This window comes from Trachurus japonicus, chromosome 9 (genome assembly GCF_045865225.1).
Source record: "Trachurus japonicus isolate A0001 chromosome 9, Traja_1.0".
Classification (NCBI taxonomy): Eukaryota; Metazoa; Chordata; class Actinopteri; order Carangiformes; family Carangidae; genus Trachurus; species Trachurus japonicus.
In genome coordinates this window covers 39,272,222-39,286,098 of record NC_140915.1, presented here as the reverse complement: position 1 = coordinate 39,286,098, position 13,877 = coordinate 39,272,222, and the positions used below count along the sequence as shown (strand labels likewise).

The 13,877-nt window shown below is 43.2% G+C and overlaps 1 protein-coding gene across 3 annotated transcripts; it reads left to right on the top strand.

The window, feature by feature from the left end:
- The first annotated feature begins 1,037 nt into the window (after nucleotides 1-1,037).
- On the top strand, nucleotides 1,038-13,224 carry ankle2 (ankyrin repeat and LEM domain containing 2). 3 transcript variants are annotated; one of them, XM_085787855.1, is made up of 13 exons: nucleotides 1,038-1,140; nucleotides 3,272-3,778; nucleotides 5,218-5,412; nucleotides 5,812-5,996; nucleotides 7,337-7,525; nucleotides 7,629-7,751; nucleotides 8,119-8,182; nucleotides 8,764-8,943; nucleotides 9,086-9,188; nucleotides 9,855-10,045; nucleotides 10,202-11,057; nucleotides 11,657-11,788; nucleotides 12,278-13,224. In XM_085787855.1, the coding sequence occupies exons 2-13, from the start codon at nucleotides 3,283-3,285 to the stop codon at nucleotides 12,486-12,488; spliced, it is 2,925 nt and encodes a 974-aa protein (XP_085643981.1). In that variant the 5' UTR covers nucleotides 1,038-1,140; nucleotides 3,272-3,282; the 3' UTR covers nucleotides 12,489-13,224. The 3 variants fall into 3 exon arrangements, with proteins under 3 accessions (XP_085643981.1, XP_085643983.1, XP_085643982.1); XM_085787857.1 differs by having other exon boundaries at nucleotides 1,044-1,220; XM_085787856.1 differs by lacking the exon at nucleotides 1,038-1,140 and adding an exon at nucleotides 2,045-2,184.
- The last annotated feature ends 653 nt before the right edge of the window (nucleotides 13,225-13,877 follow it).

Here is a 13,877-nt window from a genome sequence, read left to right as displayed (position 1 = left end):
CTATAATTTTTTTTAGACAACAGTGTATGCTCATGAATTTCTAAAGGGACAATAAATATTTTAAGGAGAATGCTAATGGGGGCTAATAACAATAAAGAGATTGGTATAATGTATTCTGAAAAAACCTTTTTTGACTGTATAAACTACCTTTCACTATACGCAGTATGTAATAACATGTACTGGGACACCTGCGCTGTATGCATAACCCTTGCTGTACCTGCTGTTTTTTCTTTTCTTTAAAGATTGGAATCGATTCATTCCTGTTTTAACATTTGTTTGGGAGATGTGATTGTATTTATCATAAAATTGCACTATTCATCCATCCATCATCGCAGCTTGTGCTCATTGCGGGTATACTGCCTGCCTGCCGTCAGGGCCGTTGCTAGGAATTCTGGGCCCCCTTAAAGAATACTAAAGTGGGCCCCTCCCCCTAACTTTTCCTTTTTTTTTCTTAGACTACGTATGTATTATCGTTTTTTATTTAGCCTTCTTTGTTTTGATGCTAATGCAGCATTACACTGCAAAAACTCAAGTATCTTTGCAAGAATATTTGTCTTATTTCTAGTCAAAATGTAATTTCTAGTCAAATGTTGTTGTTTTTAGACACTTTTTACTTCTTTCAAGCATATTTTCACTTGGAATAAGTAGAAAAAATCTGATAGTGGAGCAAGTTTTTCTTCCTTATTACAAGCACAAAAAACTTACTTTCACTGGCAAATTTTTCTATTTATTGTGAATTTAAGTGAAAATTAGCTAAAAAAACAAGTTAATTTTTAGGTAATGAGTCTTATTTTAAGTGGAAAGAGATTAGTTTTGACTAGAAATGAGACATTTGGACAAGAAATAAGACAAATATTCTTTACAGTGTACTATGAGTATTAGTCAGGGTCTTAGGCAGAATAAATCAGTCATACAAAGATTAGACTACTGGGGTTTTTTATGGGCCCCACTGGGCGCTGGGCCCCTAGAGTTATCATCACCTTTCTCCGGCCCTGCCCCCGCCACTCGTCGGGGACCGCCAGGCTGTTTTAGCTCAGGCGCGGCGCTGGACGGCCGCGGGGTCCTCGCCCTCTGCAGTTTGAAACCGTCGCGGACACCTAACGTTACACCTAGCAACAGTAGCCGGGGAGAGAGGAGGAGGTGGGCATGCTGCTGTAAAACCCACCGTATTTCCAGCTTCAGTGTTAAACTGTGGTACGGGTTGAAGTGTCGGGTGTATGGTAAGAAGACCGGACCTGTTCTCACCGTAGCGTTACGTGTTTATCTAGCATGCTACCGCTAACTAACTGGCGGCTGGAGTGGTTAGCTTCTCGCCTTGCTACGCGGCTAATGCCTGTTAGCATGCCTGTCCAGATGAGCTCAGCCCCCAGAAAGGCTCGTGTTGTTAACGTCAGGCTGAATTGTCTTTGCTTTATGCCTTTAAGCGGACAGACACTGATCTGTAAGTGTACCTGCTGTTTGTCCTAGTATATGTGTGACTACAATGACAGGTCGTCATATTATCTTGCTTTGGGCTTGTCTAATGCACGCCGCCTGAGTTGGGTTGCATTCATGGGATTGTGCCAACAAGATATTAAAAATGGTGTTTGCTGTATACTAACATGACATTACATCTCGATCACCTGCCTGTTATTTTTAATAGTTAACATGTTGTTGAGCATCATTTTTTAGACACGACATTGCTAGTTGACCGTTTCATGGATTAGGCAGAGACGTTCTCAAAATACAACCTCAGGTATCATGTGGTGGTTTTTTAACAATGGACCAGTGACGTTCAAATCATGTGTCGTGCTTCATTATAATCTTAATTCCTAAATGGGAAACGCAGTGGCACCGGTTTGTAGAGGGAGTTTAGTGGTGGCGCTCCTCAGTAAAGTGCTGCAAGTCGACGTTAGTCATCGCGCATAATGCTGTTGTATGTCGCTCCTGTGAGTTTAAGGAAGAAACGTCATAATTAACTTTATGTTTGGCGCCTGTCAGTTTCATGTCGTCCGGGTTTGAGTTTTCCCACTGGTCTGAAATGCAGCGTGCGCCCTCCCTTACGACTGAGCATGCGCAGAACATGTTGTAAACAATGAGACTAGTCCAGACCGTCTCAGCTTTGTGTCTGTCCAACAGTTTATCTGTGCAAAACTAACCGCGGTTTCCCTTATCTCTGCGTATACACAATAAAAATGTTCCTCGGTAAGTATAGGGATACATTTGTTACTAGATGTCATCACGTACACTTTGATTTCCGTCGGTATCATCACCAAGAAGACGTATCAGATGTGTTACGTTGCAGCCCGAAAACACCACCTCGCATGACATACTTGGGCGTGACAGTGTGGGAATGAACCGACTAATGTTGTTATCATTTTATACAGTTTTCTACATATTTGTAATCGTTAACATTTCAGTACAGAATGACCGACTTGACCATGTCAGTCCTGTTTTTCCGTCTAAGCGGTTTCCCCTGTGCTAGCTTCGCCCGGCGCAGCCCCGCTGCTAAAGCTGCTGGTTGGTGGTTAGCGGGCTAGCTAGCAGATGCTAGTCCCACAACAGTGCGGTGTGGTCTTCAAAAACATAATGTCTGGGGTTAATAATGTGAAAACCTAGAAGTGCAGTAGCAACTGCTGTGCCATTGCATTACATGTACTTATAGTTGTAAAAGATAGTGTTTTGTTTTTGTACAGATATGTGAGCTACATGTTATGTAGTTGTGTATTAAACATGGAAATATTCGTAACTGCAGAGTACTTTTTATTTTTTTGGGTGAGATCACTCTTGTATATGTTTCAGAGTGCGTGACTACTTGCTGTGGTGTGGTATTTATGTGCAGGCACAACTGTTGCAGGCTGTTGGATGTCTTATTATGAGGAATACTGAGGAAGGGAAACTTACTAAACTCACCAAGGATGTCAAATACACGTGTATGAGCTTAATGAGTAAAGTCAAAGCTGTATTGTCCACTCAGTTATACCAAACCTTAAGAAACTTTATGCTCAGAGTGGTAAAACGTTTCAGACTGAATGGTTTGCATTTATCTGTACTGGCCATGATAATGACAAAATCAGGGGACATTCTCATTTTGATATACAAGTACTACAAATTTGAGAAATGTGACACCTCAAATGTAACTGCAGCTGTGATGTAGTGTTAATTGTGTTATATTTAGTCTGCAACCCTAACAACACTTGTGCTAATTATCACCTTTCCCTGTATGGTAGTTGTACAGCTTGTTAACAACAGCTGCTCCTGATGCTGATGTGTATTGTGTGATGTGTTGCAGGGAGCTGAAGTATGGAGGCGGTTCTGACCAGGCTGAGGGGGCTAAGTGCCGAACAACTGCGGGAGGAGTTCGCCCGAGCGGACGTCAAGTGCGGCCCCATCACAGCTACCACCCGAGCCACCTTTGAGAGGAAATTAGCCCGAGTCCTGGCCGGGCCAGAGAGCAGCGCCCCCGAATCGGACAACAGCACTTCAGCTGGAAGTTCAGACAGCACAGCCACCGTTGCCAACCATGCCAACCCAGTGCCGAGTGCCACCTCCGCTCCCACCAACGCCGCTACAAGCAGGGGCCGCTCCGAGGCCGCGAGTGAAGAGCTGGACTTTGGCTACGGTCTGGGTCTGAACCCCCCAGAGGAAGAGGAGATCTCTGTCAAGGCAACCGCAAACAGTTCTGGTGAAGGCAGTCACATTCAGTCAAAAACAGAAACCCCCTCGAAGCCTGCACAAGTGTCCCCGACCTTTTTTTATGGAGTTTGCCCACTGTGGGAGGACGTCTTGGCTAGAAATGGTGAGAGACACTGAGCTTGTTACTTTGTGTGCTGTTACGTTTGTATGTCGTGTGATTATTGAGTTGACAATAGTTGCAGCAGCATTCAGGATTACTAGCCATGTTGGCGAGAATTTTTAGAAACTGCAGGAAAAAGTTTCTGTAACATGGGCAAAAAATATTTTCCAAAGATAACTACATCTCTTGTATGCTTGTACTTTATCTGCACAATATGAAACAATCTTAAAGATTAATCTTAAAAATGACAGCAAACTTATTACTGATCTCATTGTGTGATAATATGCAGATAATTTTCAGTGGTTGATATTTTTTGTCCATGTAATGCCCATTCTAACTATGAGAAAATGGGACATAGTCACATTGCTTGTTTCTGGTCAACATTTCTGAAGCCATAGTGAGTTTGTGATACTCAAGGAAAAGCATTAATTGCTCTAATTTGAGAAGCTGAAACTTTCAAATGTTTTGCACATTTATTTGAACGAAATAGATTTTTTGTTTTCCTGTTAAGCATCTAGTTATATCACCAGTATCAAAATTAAATTAAAAACAATAACTAAACAATAACTGGCAGGTTGATTAGAAAAATTATTGTCATGCGTAGATAAAGTTTCATACCCAGAACTTTTATGTTGACTTTAGTGCCACACAACAATGATATTATAATGAGGTTAAGGAGTCGATGCTTTGAAAAGACTAACAGCTGGAATTGTAAACATTTGACTCCCATCATTAACAAATTATTTCCATGTTTCTTTTCCACAACAAAAGCTGTAGTACATCAATGTACAGTACTTTCAGCACATTGAAACAAGCATATTGATATACTTTCAATTTAAATATTTATCATAAAACAGTTGTAAACCATTTATCTGTGTTTTTTAACTGATTGGTTCTCTAATATTTTTGTCTGAGCACTATTTCTTTTACAGTTTGATTTTGGCCTTATACTGAAAAGAATCCTCCGAGACAGATGATCCTGTCGGTTGTTTGTTTATTGGTGATGTAGTGTGTGTTGTCCATTTTCAGTATTTATGTTGACTTACTTGCTACTGTCGTGGTCAGACATGCACGTTTGTCTGTTCAGTGGATGACATAATTTGCTGTTGTTTCCGTGGTGGTCAGCAGCAGGGCAGTCCATCTGCCTGACCTCTCTGAAATAGACTATTGATCCTAATGAATCTTGAGCTACTATAAAAATCAATTCTGTTAATGTTAATATGTCAGGGGAAGCGTTTGTTCCAGCTACACTCTGAAGATCCTTATCAAAATGTGACTCTACGGGCTGACTTTACAGAAAAGGAAATAAACACCAACCTCTAAAAGGCACATTAACAATCTGTGATGAGTAAAACAACACAAACAGGTAGTCACTGTGTAGAAAAAATGACAATATGAGAACATTGCTAATTGCTTTTTTTGTTTTGTTTTGTCTTCTTTAGAGAGAGCACATGTATACACAGATAAAAAAGATGCACTTCAAGCTGTAAAGATGATGAAGGGAGCCCGCTTCAAAGCTTTTCCCCACCGTGAGGATGCTGAGAGGTTTGCTAAGGGGATCTGTGATTATTTCCCCTCTCCCAGCAAATCTACACCCTGTGTATCTCCTGTCAAACCAGGCCTGGTCCTTAGTAAAGGTAAGTTGAGAAGATTTAAGAGACGTCCTTGTAGAAATGGCCAAAGTTATGGTAATCATTCTCTAATAAAATATATAACAATGGATCTGTTATATATTTTATTCAACCTTCAGCCTAGGTTTCTTCCTGGTATGATAGTGACCTTGTGAATATTTTTTGCTGCCTTTGATGTAAGTGCCATCTTTGATCTAGTCATTTTAATTTTTAAAAATGTCAGCACAGCGTCAAGATACATCATTTTGCCAAGTTGTGCCAAAGTCAGGTCTGAAGTAGCTGAGACAGCATGTCACAGACAGATCGAGCCAAATCTACACACTGTTTTTGGGTCATTAAGCAGCCTTGAACAGTATTTCAGTAGCTATGCTCATCCTTCATCTGTCTCTCCCCTCTCCATGCTAGACAACATGGAGGTTGACACCATCAACCGGGAGCGAGCCAACAGTTTCAAGAGTCCACGCACCCAGGACCTGACTGCCAAACTGCGGAAAGCTGTGGAAAAGGGTGATGAGCTGGCCTTCAGCGAGCTGGTCCTGAGCAACCCGCGCTATCTCATTGGGTCAGGGGATAATCCCACTATTGTGCAGGTGTGTACTGCCCGTTTTCCTGAGGAATTCATAAAAGCTATAGATAAAGTAAAAAGGATCATTGTCTAAGTGTGTTGCAGATGCATTTGCTACTTATAGATGCATATTCTGACTTGAAAGTTATTATTTGTTCGCTCATAACCCCCTTTTTTTATTTTTTTTATTTACATCATTGCCAAGCTTTTAGCCACTGCATTTGTTGAGAAGAGAGTTTCTAAAATGAAAACATATCCGATCAGATGTATCGAATGACTGCATTCAAAACCCTGACTAGGTCAACACCCTCACTTCATAATTGCGGCATTATCTGACAAAACCACTAAACACATAAGTTAAATGCACAGTGCTGTGATTTCAGCTTTGTTTTCATTTGTTAATGGAGAAAAAGTTTGGGGACACAGACCATCTTTCTTTTTTGTCTCACAGAGAGCACATCCTTCCTCTGGGATCCACAGTAGTTTTGCCTTTATTTACTTTTTGAGGCGGCCTTGTCATAGATGTAGGTCTTTATTTCCATTTTCCTCTTTTTGATATATTATGTATAATAGTCATAGCTATATTTTAGTGCAAAGCTTTGTTTTCAGTCACTGCTCTATATATATTATGGAAAAAAACATTTCCAAGCTGTGACAATGCATCAAGTTGGCATCGCTGTCACTGCAGACTGTAAACACCCCTGTAATAGAAACTGTTTGTGCCAGAGACTCAAACTCGGTGATGAGGCATTCAGCTGACTGAAGGTGGAAATTTGATCAGTCGGTCAGGGCCGATCCAAATCATAGGGCTGGCCTCACCACTGTGGTCCAGCCAAAAGTCTGTATTTTTGAACTCCCCTAGTGTCACGAAGTCGCCACAACAATGTCCAATTCAGATTTGAATGATAAAAATCACATTTAATGTGCATCAGAGGTGGTTTTCTTATCCTGTTAGTTTAATCTTTAACTAGATTTAACTGGTTTCTTAAGTCAGGTCAGATCAGTTTTTTTCTCTGTTATGCCAATTCACAACAGAAGTTATCTCAAGGATCTAGACCTTTCCTCTATAGTGTTTACAGAAAACCAACAATTCCCACCAACACAGCAACAGTAGTGAGGAAAAATGTACTTAAGAGGCAGAAACCTCGAACCACACCCGGGGTGGGTGGTCATCTGCCTCCAACAGTTGACTCTTAAGATCTAATCCTTAGGGGGAAAAAATGGTGAGTGATAAATCCCTAAGTAACTTTAGAAGGTGAAGTTCAGGACAGATGCTGCGTTTGAACAAAATGAAGCATCCTTTCCTGTTGGTTAAAGAAGATTATGTCCTGATCTACACAGCTGTTCCTCTGTTTGTCTGCTTAGGAGGGCTGTCGATACAATGTCATGCACGTGGCGGCCAAGGAGAACCAGGCAGGCATCGCCCAGCTGCTGCTGGACACCTTGGAGAATCCAGAGTTCATGCGCCTCATGTACCCAGATGATCAGGAAGCCATGCTGCAGAAACGTATCCGCTACATTGTAGATCTTTACCTCAACACTCCAGATAAGGCTGTACGTTCTGTCATACCAGCTGAAACCAGATAACACTGTTTCCAAACGAAGTCACCGGACCGTTTTCACATTGTGTTTTGTTGTGTATCTCTGCGTGTTCCAGGGGTTTGAAACACCGCTCCACTTTGCCTGTAAATTTGGGTGCCCAGACGTGGTCAATGTTCTGTGCTCGCATCCTGACGCTGATAAGAACTGTAAGAACAAGGATGGCCTGAGACCTTGTGATGTAAGGAGGTTTATTTAACTTTACATGTACACTCACAATATTCAGTATAGCCTGGACCGCCACTGTGGGAGGTTAATACAAAATATTTCTGAATGTGTGGACATGTATACAATAGCTGTCTGGAAGCTCCTCAGCCTCACACAGGACTGCTGAACACAGAGGACCTGGCAGTATTAGCTGAGGGAGATAGAGTTATGCTCAGTCAGGTTTTGAAGTTGTGACCTTTAAGCTGGCTTTTCAAACCTGGCAACAGTCACTCTGCACATTGTAAGCTAAACTTAGATGAGCAGATTCTTTCCTCAATTGATTCAGCAACAGCTGTATGGCTCTGCACGTACAATTAACTGTTTATTTTTCCTTTCCACAGGTTATTTGTAGCAGAAAAAATAAAACCCAAGAGGTGAGGCAGAAGATAAGTGAATATTTGGAAGGTAAGGGTATACACATATTTATTAAAACAATTTCATCCATGCTCCCCTGTTTCCCGAAGGACACTGTCAAGTACCATTTTGTCTACAAACACCCAACAGTATTATTAGTTTTTAACCTTTTCAGTCTGTTATGGTGTCAGCCCTGTTGGCTGATGGAAGGATTTAGGATTAAATCATCATTAGCAGGTTGAGGTGCTCTGGGCTGGTGTCATGGGTTAGTGTGGCTGCCTCTTCATGAATTATGTTTGTATTCCAAATCCCTTCACAGTTGCACTTTTGGGTTTTTTCTTCTCCACAGAGTCAGTCTGGGGTGTGAAAATGATAAATGAAGCAGTGTAAGACAGGCACGATACTGGATTTGTTGTCTGAGCTTGCTACTTGGCAGTGAGCTCTTTATACAGTATCTCTTGCTGTCCTGTGCAGAGACTGACAGCACCATTTGCAATAGATTTCACAACACACTAAATTAGATCTTGTCTTGAAGTAGACATCCAGCTTGAGCTTTGATTCTCACCGCTGCTCTGTAAAGTGCTGTGAATAAAAGTCTTCTCAATCAAATTTAAATTGTTGTTTTCTCATAGACCGCTGCTATATCCCTTTGTTGAGGGCAACCGACAACACCTCCCAGCCCATCATAGGGGCTCCGTGGTCCCCCGAGGCCTCAGAGAGTCTCTCCCTGATCCAGCGGCACACAAGAAGCCCCAAGGATCCACTGATGACAGTCACCGCCTTTGCTGGACCGCTGAGCCCGTCAAAAGCAAGTTCTTTACCTTAAAATCTGTCTCTCTGTCTGCTTCAGTAGATCATGTCATTAAGTTAGGAGGTTTTAGACCCAAGAATCGTTTGAAACATCTCCTGGCTACAAAATATAATATATAACATACAATATCTCCTTGTAGGCAGATGACTTTCGTCGGTCCTGGAAGACGCCACCCAGAGACCGAGCCGACCGTTTTCACCACATCCTCAAGTCCGATCCTGACCGTGGGGCAGAGAGAGTTGGAAGGTTAGTCCCACATGGTTACCTCACTGCAGTGCTGCAGCGAAACTAAGTTTTAATCTTTTTGAAAAGGTAAAATATTTTAAATTTATTATGCAACTGTCTTTGGACTTATCGGATTGGCAGTCGGTAGTAGGAGAGCAGGTGGTCCTTCAATGCAGCTACGATGTTCAGGTCTGATACATACAGCAGATAAAGCTCCCTCCCTCTCTCTCTCTGCTGAGACTGTGTGTGCTCTTTAGTCAACAACATCGAATTCAATGTGACATTTAATCATGTTTTTAAAAAGGAAAATGAATAAGACTAGCTAGACTAACTAACTAGAGACTTTAATGGCATGCAACACATCCACTCATTGCTTCAACCTACATATTGCACATCTTCTTTCACATCTGTCTGTCATCAGCCACAAGGAGCCCTACTGTAATATAGGGTGAAACCACTAATTGTTTATCTCTACTTTATCTCTACCATCTGATAAATGGTTCACTGCCATGGTAACGGCAAGTGATTCACAGACAAACATGTATAAAGCTACAGAGTAATTAGATCTGATGTTGATTTTAAGTTGGTTTGTGAAAGTAGGTCAGTGCAGCAGCAACATGACAACACCATCTGTGACTAATAAATACAGAGATCATGTTGATTCATTTATGTAATCATGTTTTACAGAGACCTGGCACATGAGATGGGCCACCCATGGGCCGAGTACTGGGACTTCCTGGACAGTTTTGTGGATTTGTCGTCGACCGAGGGCCTTCGAAAGCTCGAAGATTACCTGAGCAAGAAGGATTTTAGCCCACGGGCTCATGAGGAGGCTGGAGAAAACGAGACCAGCAACAGGTTCAAAACCCCCTCTCCAGGTAAACTCACCTGCTCTGAGTGAAGCTTCACCTCCTGTGTTCATTGGCTTACAGCCTCGTGTTGGATATGAAACAAAGCAAAGCTAAAGCTACATGATCTGCTGTCATGAAGAAATGTAGTTGGAATTAAAGAGTTTCTGTCATCCCTCGTTGCAGGCAAGCCCAAAAAATTCTGCAACTCCATCTCCGTCGGTGCCTTCCTGGACGAGGGTGACGACATCAGCCTGGAGGAGATGAAGAACCGCCAGAACGCAGCGCTCACCAGCATCACGGCCTCCGCTGCTGCGTGTAAGGACGGGCTGAAGGGGGCGGTGGGCGGCCACGACTTCCACATCCTGCACCACCGCGGGGCCGACCTGATCGAGACGGCGGCCGAGCAGGACCTGCTGTGCTGCTGCGACGACGGCCTGCTCTCGCCCGGCGCCGTCTGCAACAACGGCCTGTGCTCCTCCTCCTCTAGAGACAGGACTCACAACGGGGACCAGGTCTCCCCCCGCGCCTCCCCCTCCCCCTCCTGCCTGCTGTCGCCCATCTCCAACCTCATGGTGGAGTTCGAGCGCATGTCGCTGCAGGAGCCACCGGACAGCCCCCCCAGCAGCAGGGAGAGGAGGAGCAGCGGCCACAGGGACCCCTACAGCCCCTCCTCGTCCTCCTCGGCCTCAGACCTGAGCTCGGGGCTGAACCGCCTGGCCCTCGGTCAGGGTCCCCAGGACGGAGAGGCCTCGGAGGGTCCCAGCTGGAGGACCGAGGGAGGGGAGTCGGAGGAGAGGCGCAGCAGCGGCAGCTCGCAGGAGTACTTTGACGCAGAGGAAAGCCTCGAGTTACTGGGCAGGACTAGGGGGGCGGTAGCAGGGGGGCGCAACTTCTGTGCGAGGTCCAAGTCCTGGGACCATGGGGGCAGGGACCTGAGCAGCTCGGGGTCTTCTGGGTCTTCTTATAAGTCCTTAGATAACTCCCATGAGTTCCTCCCCAGGACGCCACCGCACATCAGAAGAGGACTTTTCATCGACGGGTGAGTCTCCTTTAATGTGTCATTGGATGATGATGATGATATCTTGATGATGCCCTTAACTTGAAGTTGTGATGACAATGAGGCAGCGTGATCAGTTCTCCATTAGGGATGTCACCATTACTTGTTTTCACAATTAATCGCGGTATTAAACGCAACAATTAATTGATCGTAAAGATTCCTCAATACCGTCACTTTCTGAAAAAGATGATGTCGGAACCATATCGGCAGATGCCAAAGTGAAGGAAAATGCTCAGATACTGGTCCATTTATCTAACGTAACGCTGAATTGGTAGGAATTTAAATGTTAGCGTGTCATTTGTAATCTAAAATAATGATTACAATTAACTTTTGGTATGGATGGCAATTAATGACTTAAATATTTCAAACACCTCCCCCGGGGGATTAATAACTGGTCCTATATTAAGAGATTACTAATGTAATTATATTTGGACTATATTTGATTTTACACATTCATAGTGTTGTGAAATGTATTGATGCATAATAATCGTGATAATCGTAATACCGTGATTATTTCTCTGACAATAATCATACCAAGAAAGTCTGTAATCGTGACGTCCCTGTTCTCCATGTTTTCACAGAGATTCACCAACCAAGTTGGACAGAGAGGTCATGTCGGCAATAGACGGCTTAGACATCGATCCCCAGAAGTATCCCAGCATTCAAAAGTGGAAGAGCACAATGACGTCGTTCTCTATGTCAGACATGCAGAGGTTAGTGTACATTTGACATGTTTACTGGTTTAGGGATCATGTAGAACTGTGTTATCATTTCATCAGAACAGTCTTTGATAAACTGGCTAGTTAAATATCTGAAGCATATTCTTTAAATGTTCATGCAGAAGGAGAATTGTGTAAAAGTACTGAAACTGCAGAGCGGTCCATTAAAAGTTAAAATTCAGAAATTAGGCAACATTAAGGCGAAGAGAAGCCCCATTTTGAATGAACCCAGAAAGACTTAGAGGTTTGCAATTAAAATGCTCTGCAACTACACTCACAGGACGTTTCAGGAGTTCATACTGAGGTGAAATGCCGGTGAATTAAGTGTTTACGGTAAAGACAATTGCAGAAGGTCAGCACTCTTGAGGTCTTCTGTGCTGCAGACTGTAAACCTGTACCGTACTCATTTACCTTTTAGTATTAGTAGCAACACAGCAGTATTGTAAATGTAACCACTGACCAGTGTTGCTGTGTGTCGTCCAGCTGGCCCAGCCCTGCGGTGGTCAAACCACGCCTCAGGATGCAGCATCAGACCCCTGGCTCCCCGGTCGGCGGCCTGATCTCTCCCAGCGGTCGCTTCAGTCCTGCCCGGCACGCCGCCTCACCAGACTTCAGCCCCGGCCGATACAGCCCTGCCAACGCTAGCTACATCCAGCGCATTCGCCTCAAGCACTTGAACGAGCCACCGGTCTAACCCCTCCCCGCCCCCCTCCGCCTTTTATCCCACTGCGGCCATACCCTAACCCCCACCGCCCCCCTCCCCACTACAAACCCAGCTGCACCAAGGTGGCTACACCAACGCTCAGAAACCACATACCTAACAGAAATATGCACAATTGTCTGGAAGAATTTGTATTAATGATGTATGGTACTACTCCTATGTAAAACAGGAATCTCATCACGTTGGGTTGTGATGTACACTCAAGACTTTAAAAAAGAAAAAAAAAACCTTGGTAATTTATGTACTGTATGGGTGTGGATCGTGTGGAATTGACGGTGATGTTAATTGTGGCAAGTGTGAAGCACCTGTAGTCAACTTTTTTGAATATCGTGAATTCAAGCCGCACTCCCCAAAGTTAGTTGGTCACTAAAACCTTGGTGTGCAATCCTCAACAGGAATCTGTCACCGGAGATGTTCTTAAAAAAAAGAAAAAAAAAGTAAAATGTCAATATTTTAAAAAATTATTTTTTGTATGTTGGTCAGTAGCACAAAATTTAAATGTTTTTATTAATGGTGTTAAAACCGACTGCCATTTCCTATGTTTTTCCTCAGTTCAGGAATTGCCTTAATTTTCTGAAGTGATGGACTAGTTCTCTGTCAGTTTGCATCGGTCACAGACGATTACGGCAAACATGGGACAAACTGATACGACTGAGATCTTCCATGTTTTTATTTTGTTCTTCAATAAATGCATACATTTTCTATCTTTTCTCGGTGGTTCCTGGACATGTCTTGACTTTTCCTTTCAGCCACTAACGGCGGCCTTAGACTGTGCAATTTTTATTTTCATGTTTTCCTGAAGTTATCTTTCAATCACCACCATCTCGCACAGTGTGAGTCTGAGTGACAAAACACACCCATCAGTAAAATATATTTTCAAATTTGTCTTGTCTGGGCTGAACCTTCAAAGTGCTCAGTTTGAGACGACCTTAAAGCTGTACTAGGAGATTTGTAACTGCTATGGGGCAGAGAGATGGAAAACTAACTCAACAGCAACAAAATCCTGATATTTTCTGTGGCCTGTTGTGGCCATCTTGTTAACAAAGAACTGCCTTAAGCTTACAGAGAACACGCCTGATACTCGCAACCCTTTTTACATCCAAATAGAAGTGTGATTCAGCGTTAATTTAACAATTAGAGCTCAATAGATCTTGAATTACCATAGTTGTTAGGCTTGAATCTCAAACGGACTCACAGTGAACTCATGCACACGCAGCAGGTTCCTGCACAGTGTAGAAACCTGCTGCACCCAAATTATTTGTAACTTAGGGGGAAATTTGCTGCCGTATCAGGGCTCATCAGATACGTCGAGGACAAAAAAGCCAATCATGTTAAATATTCAGATTGCCACTCTATTTAGGT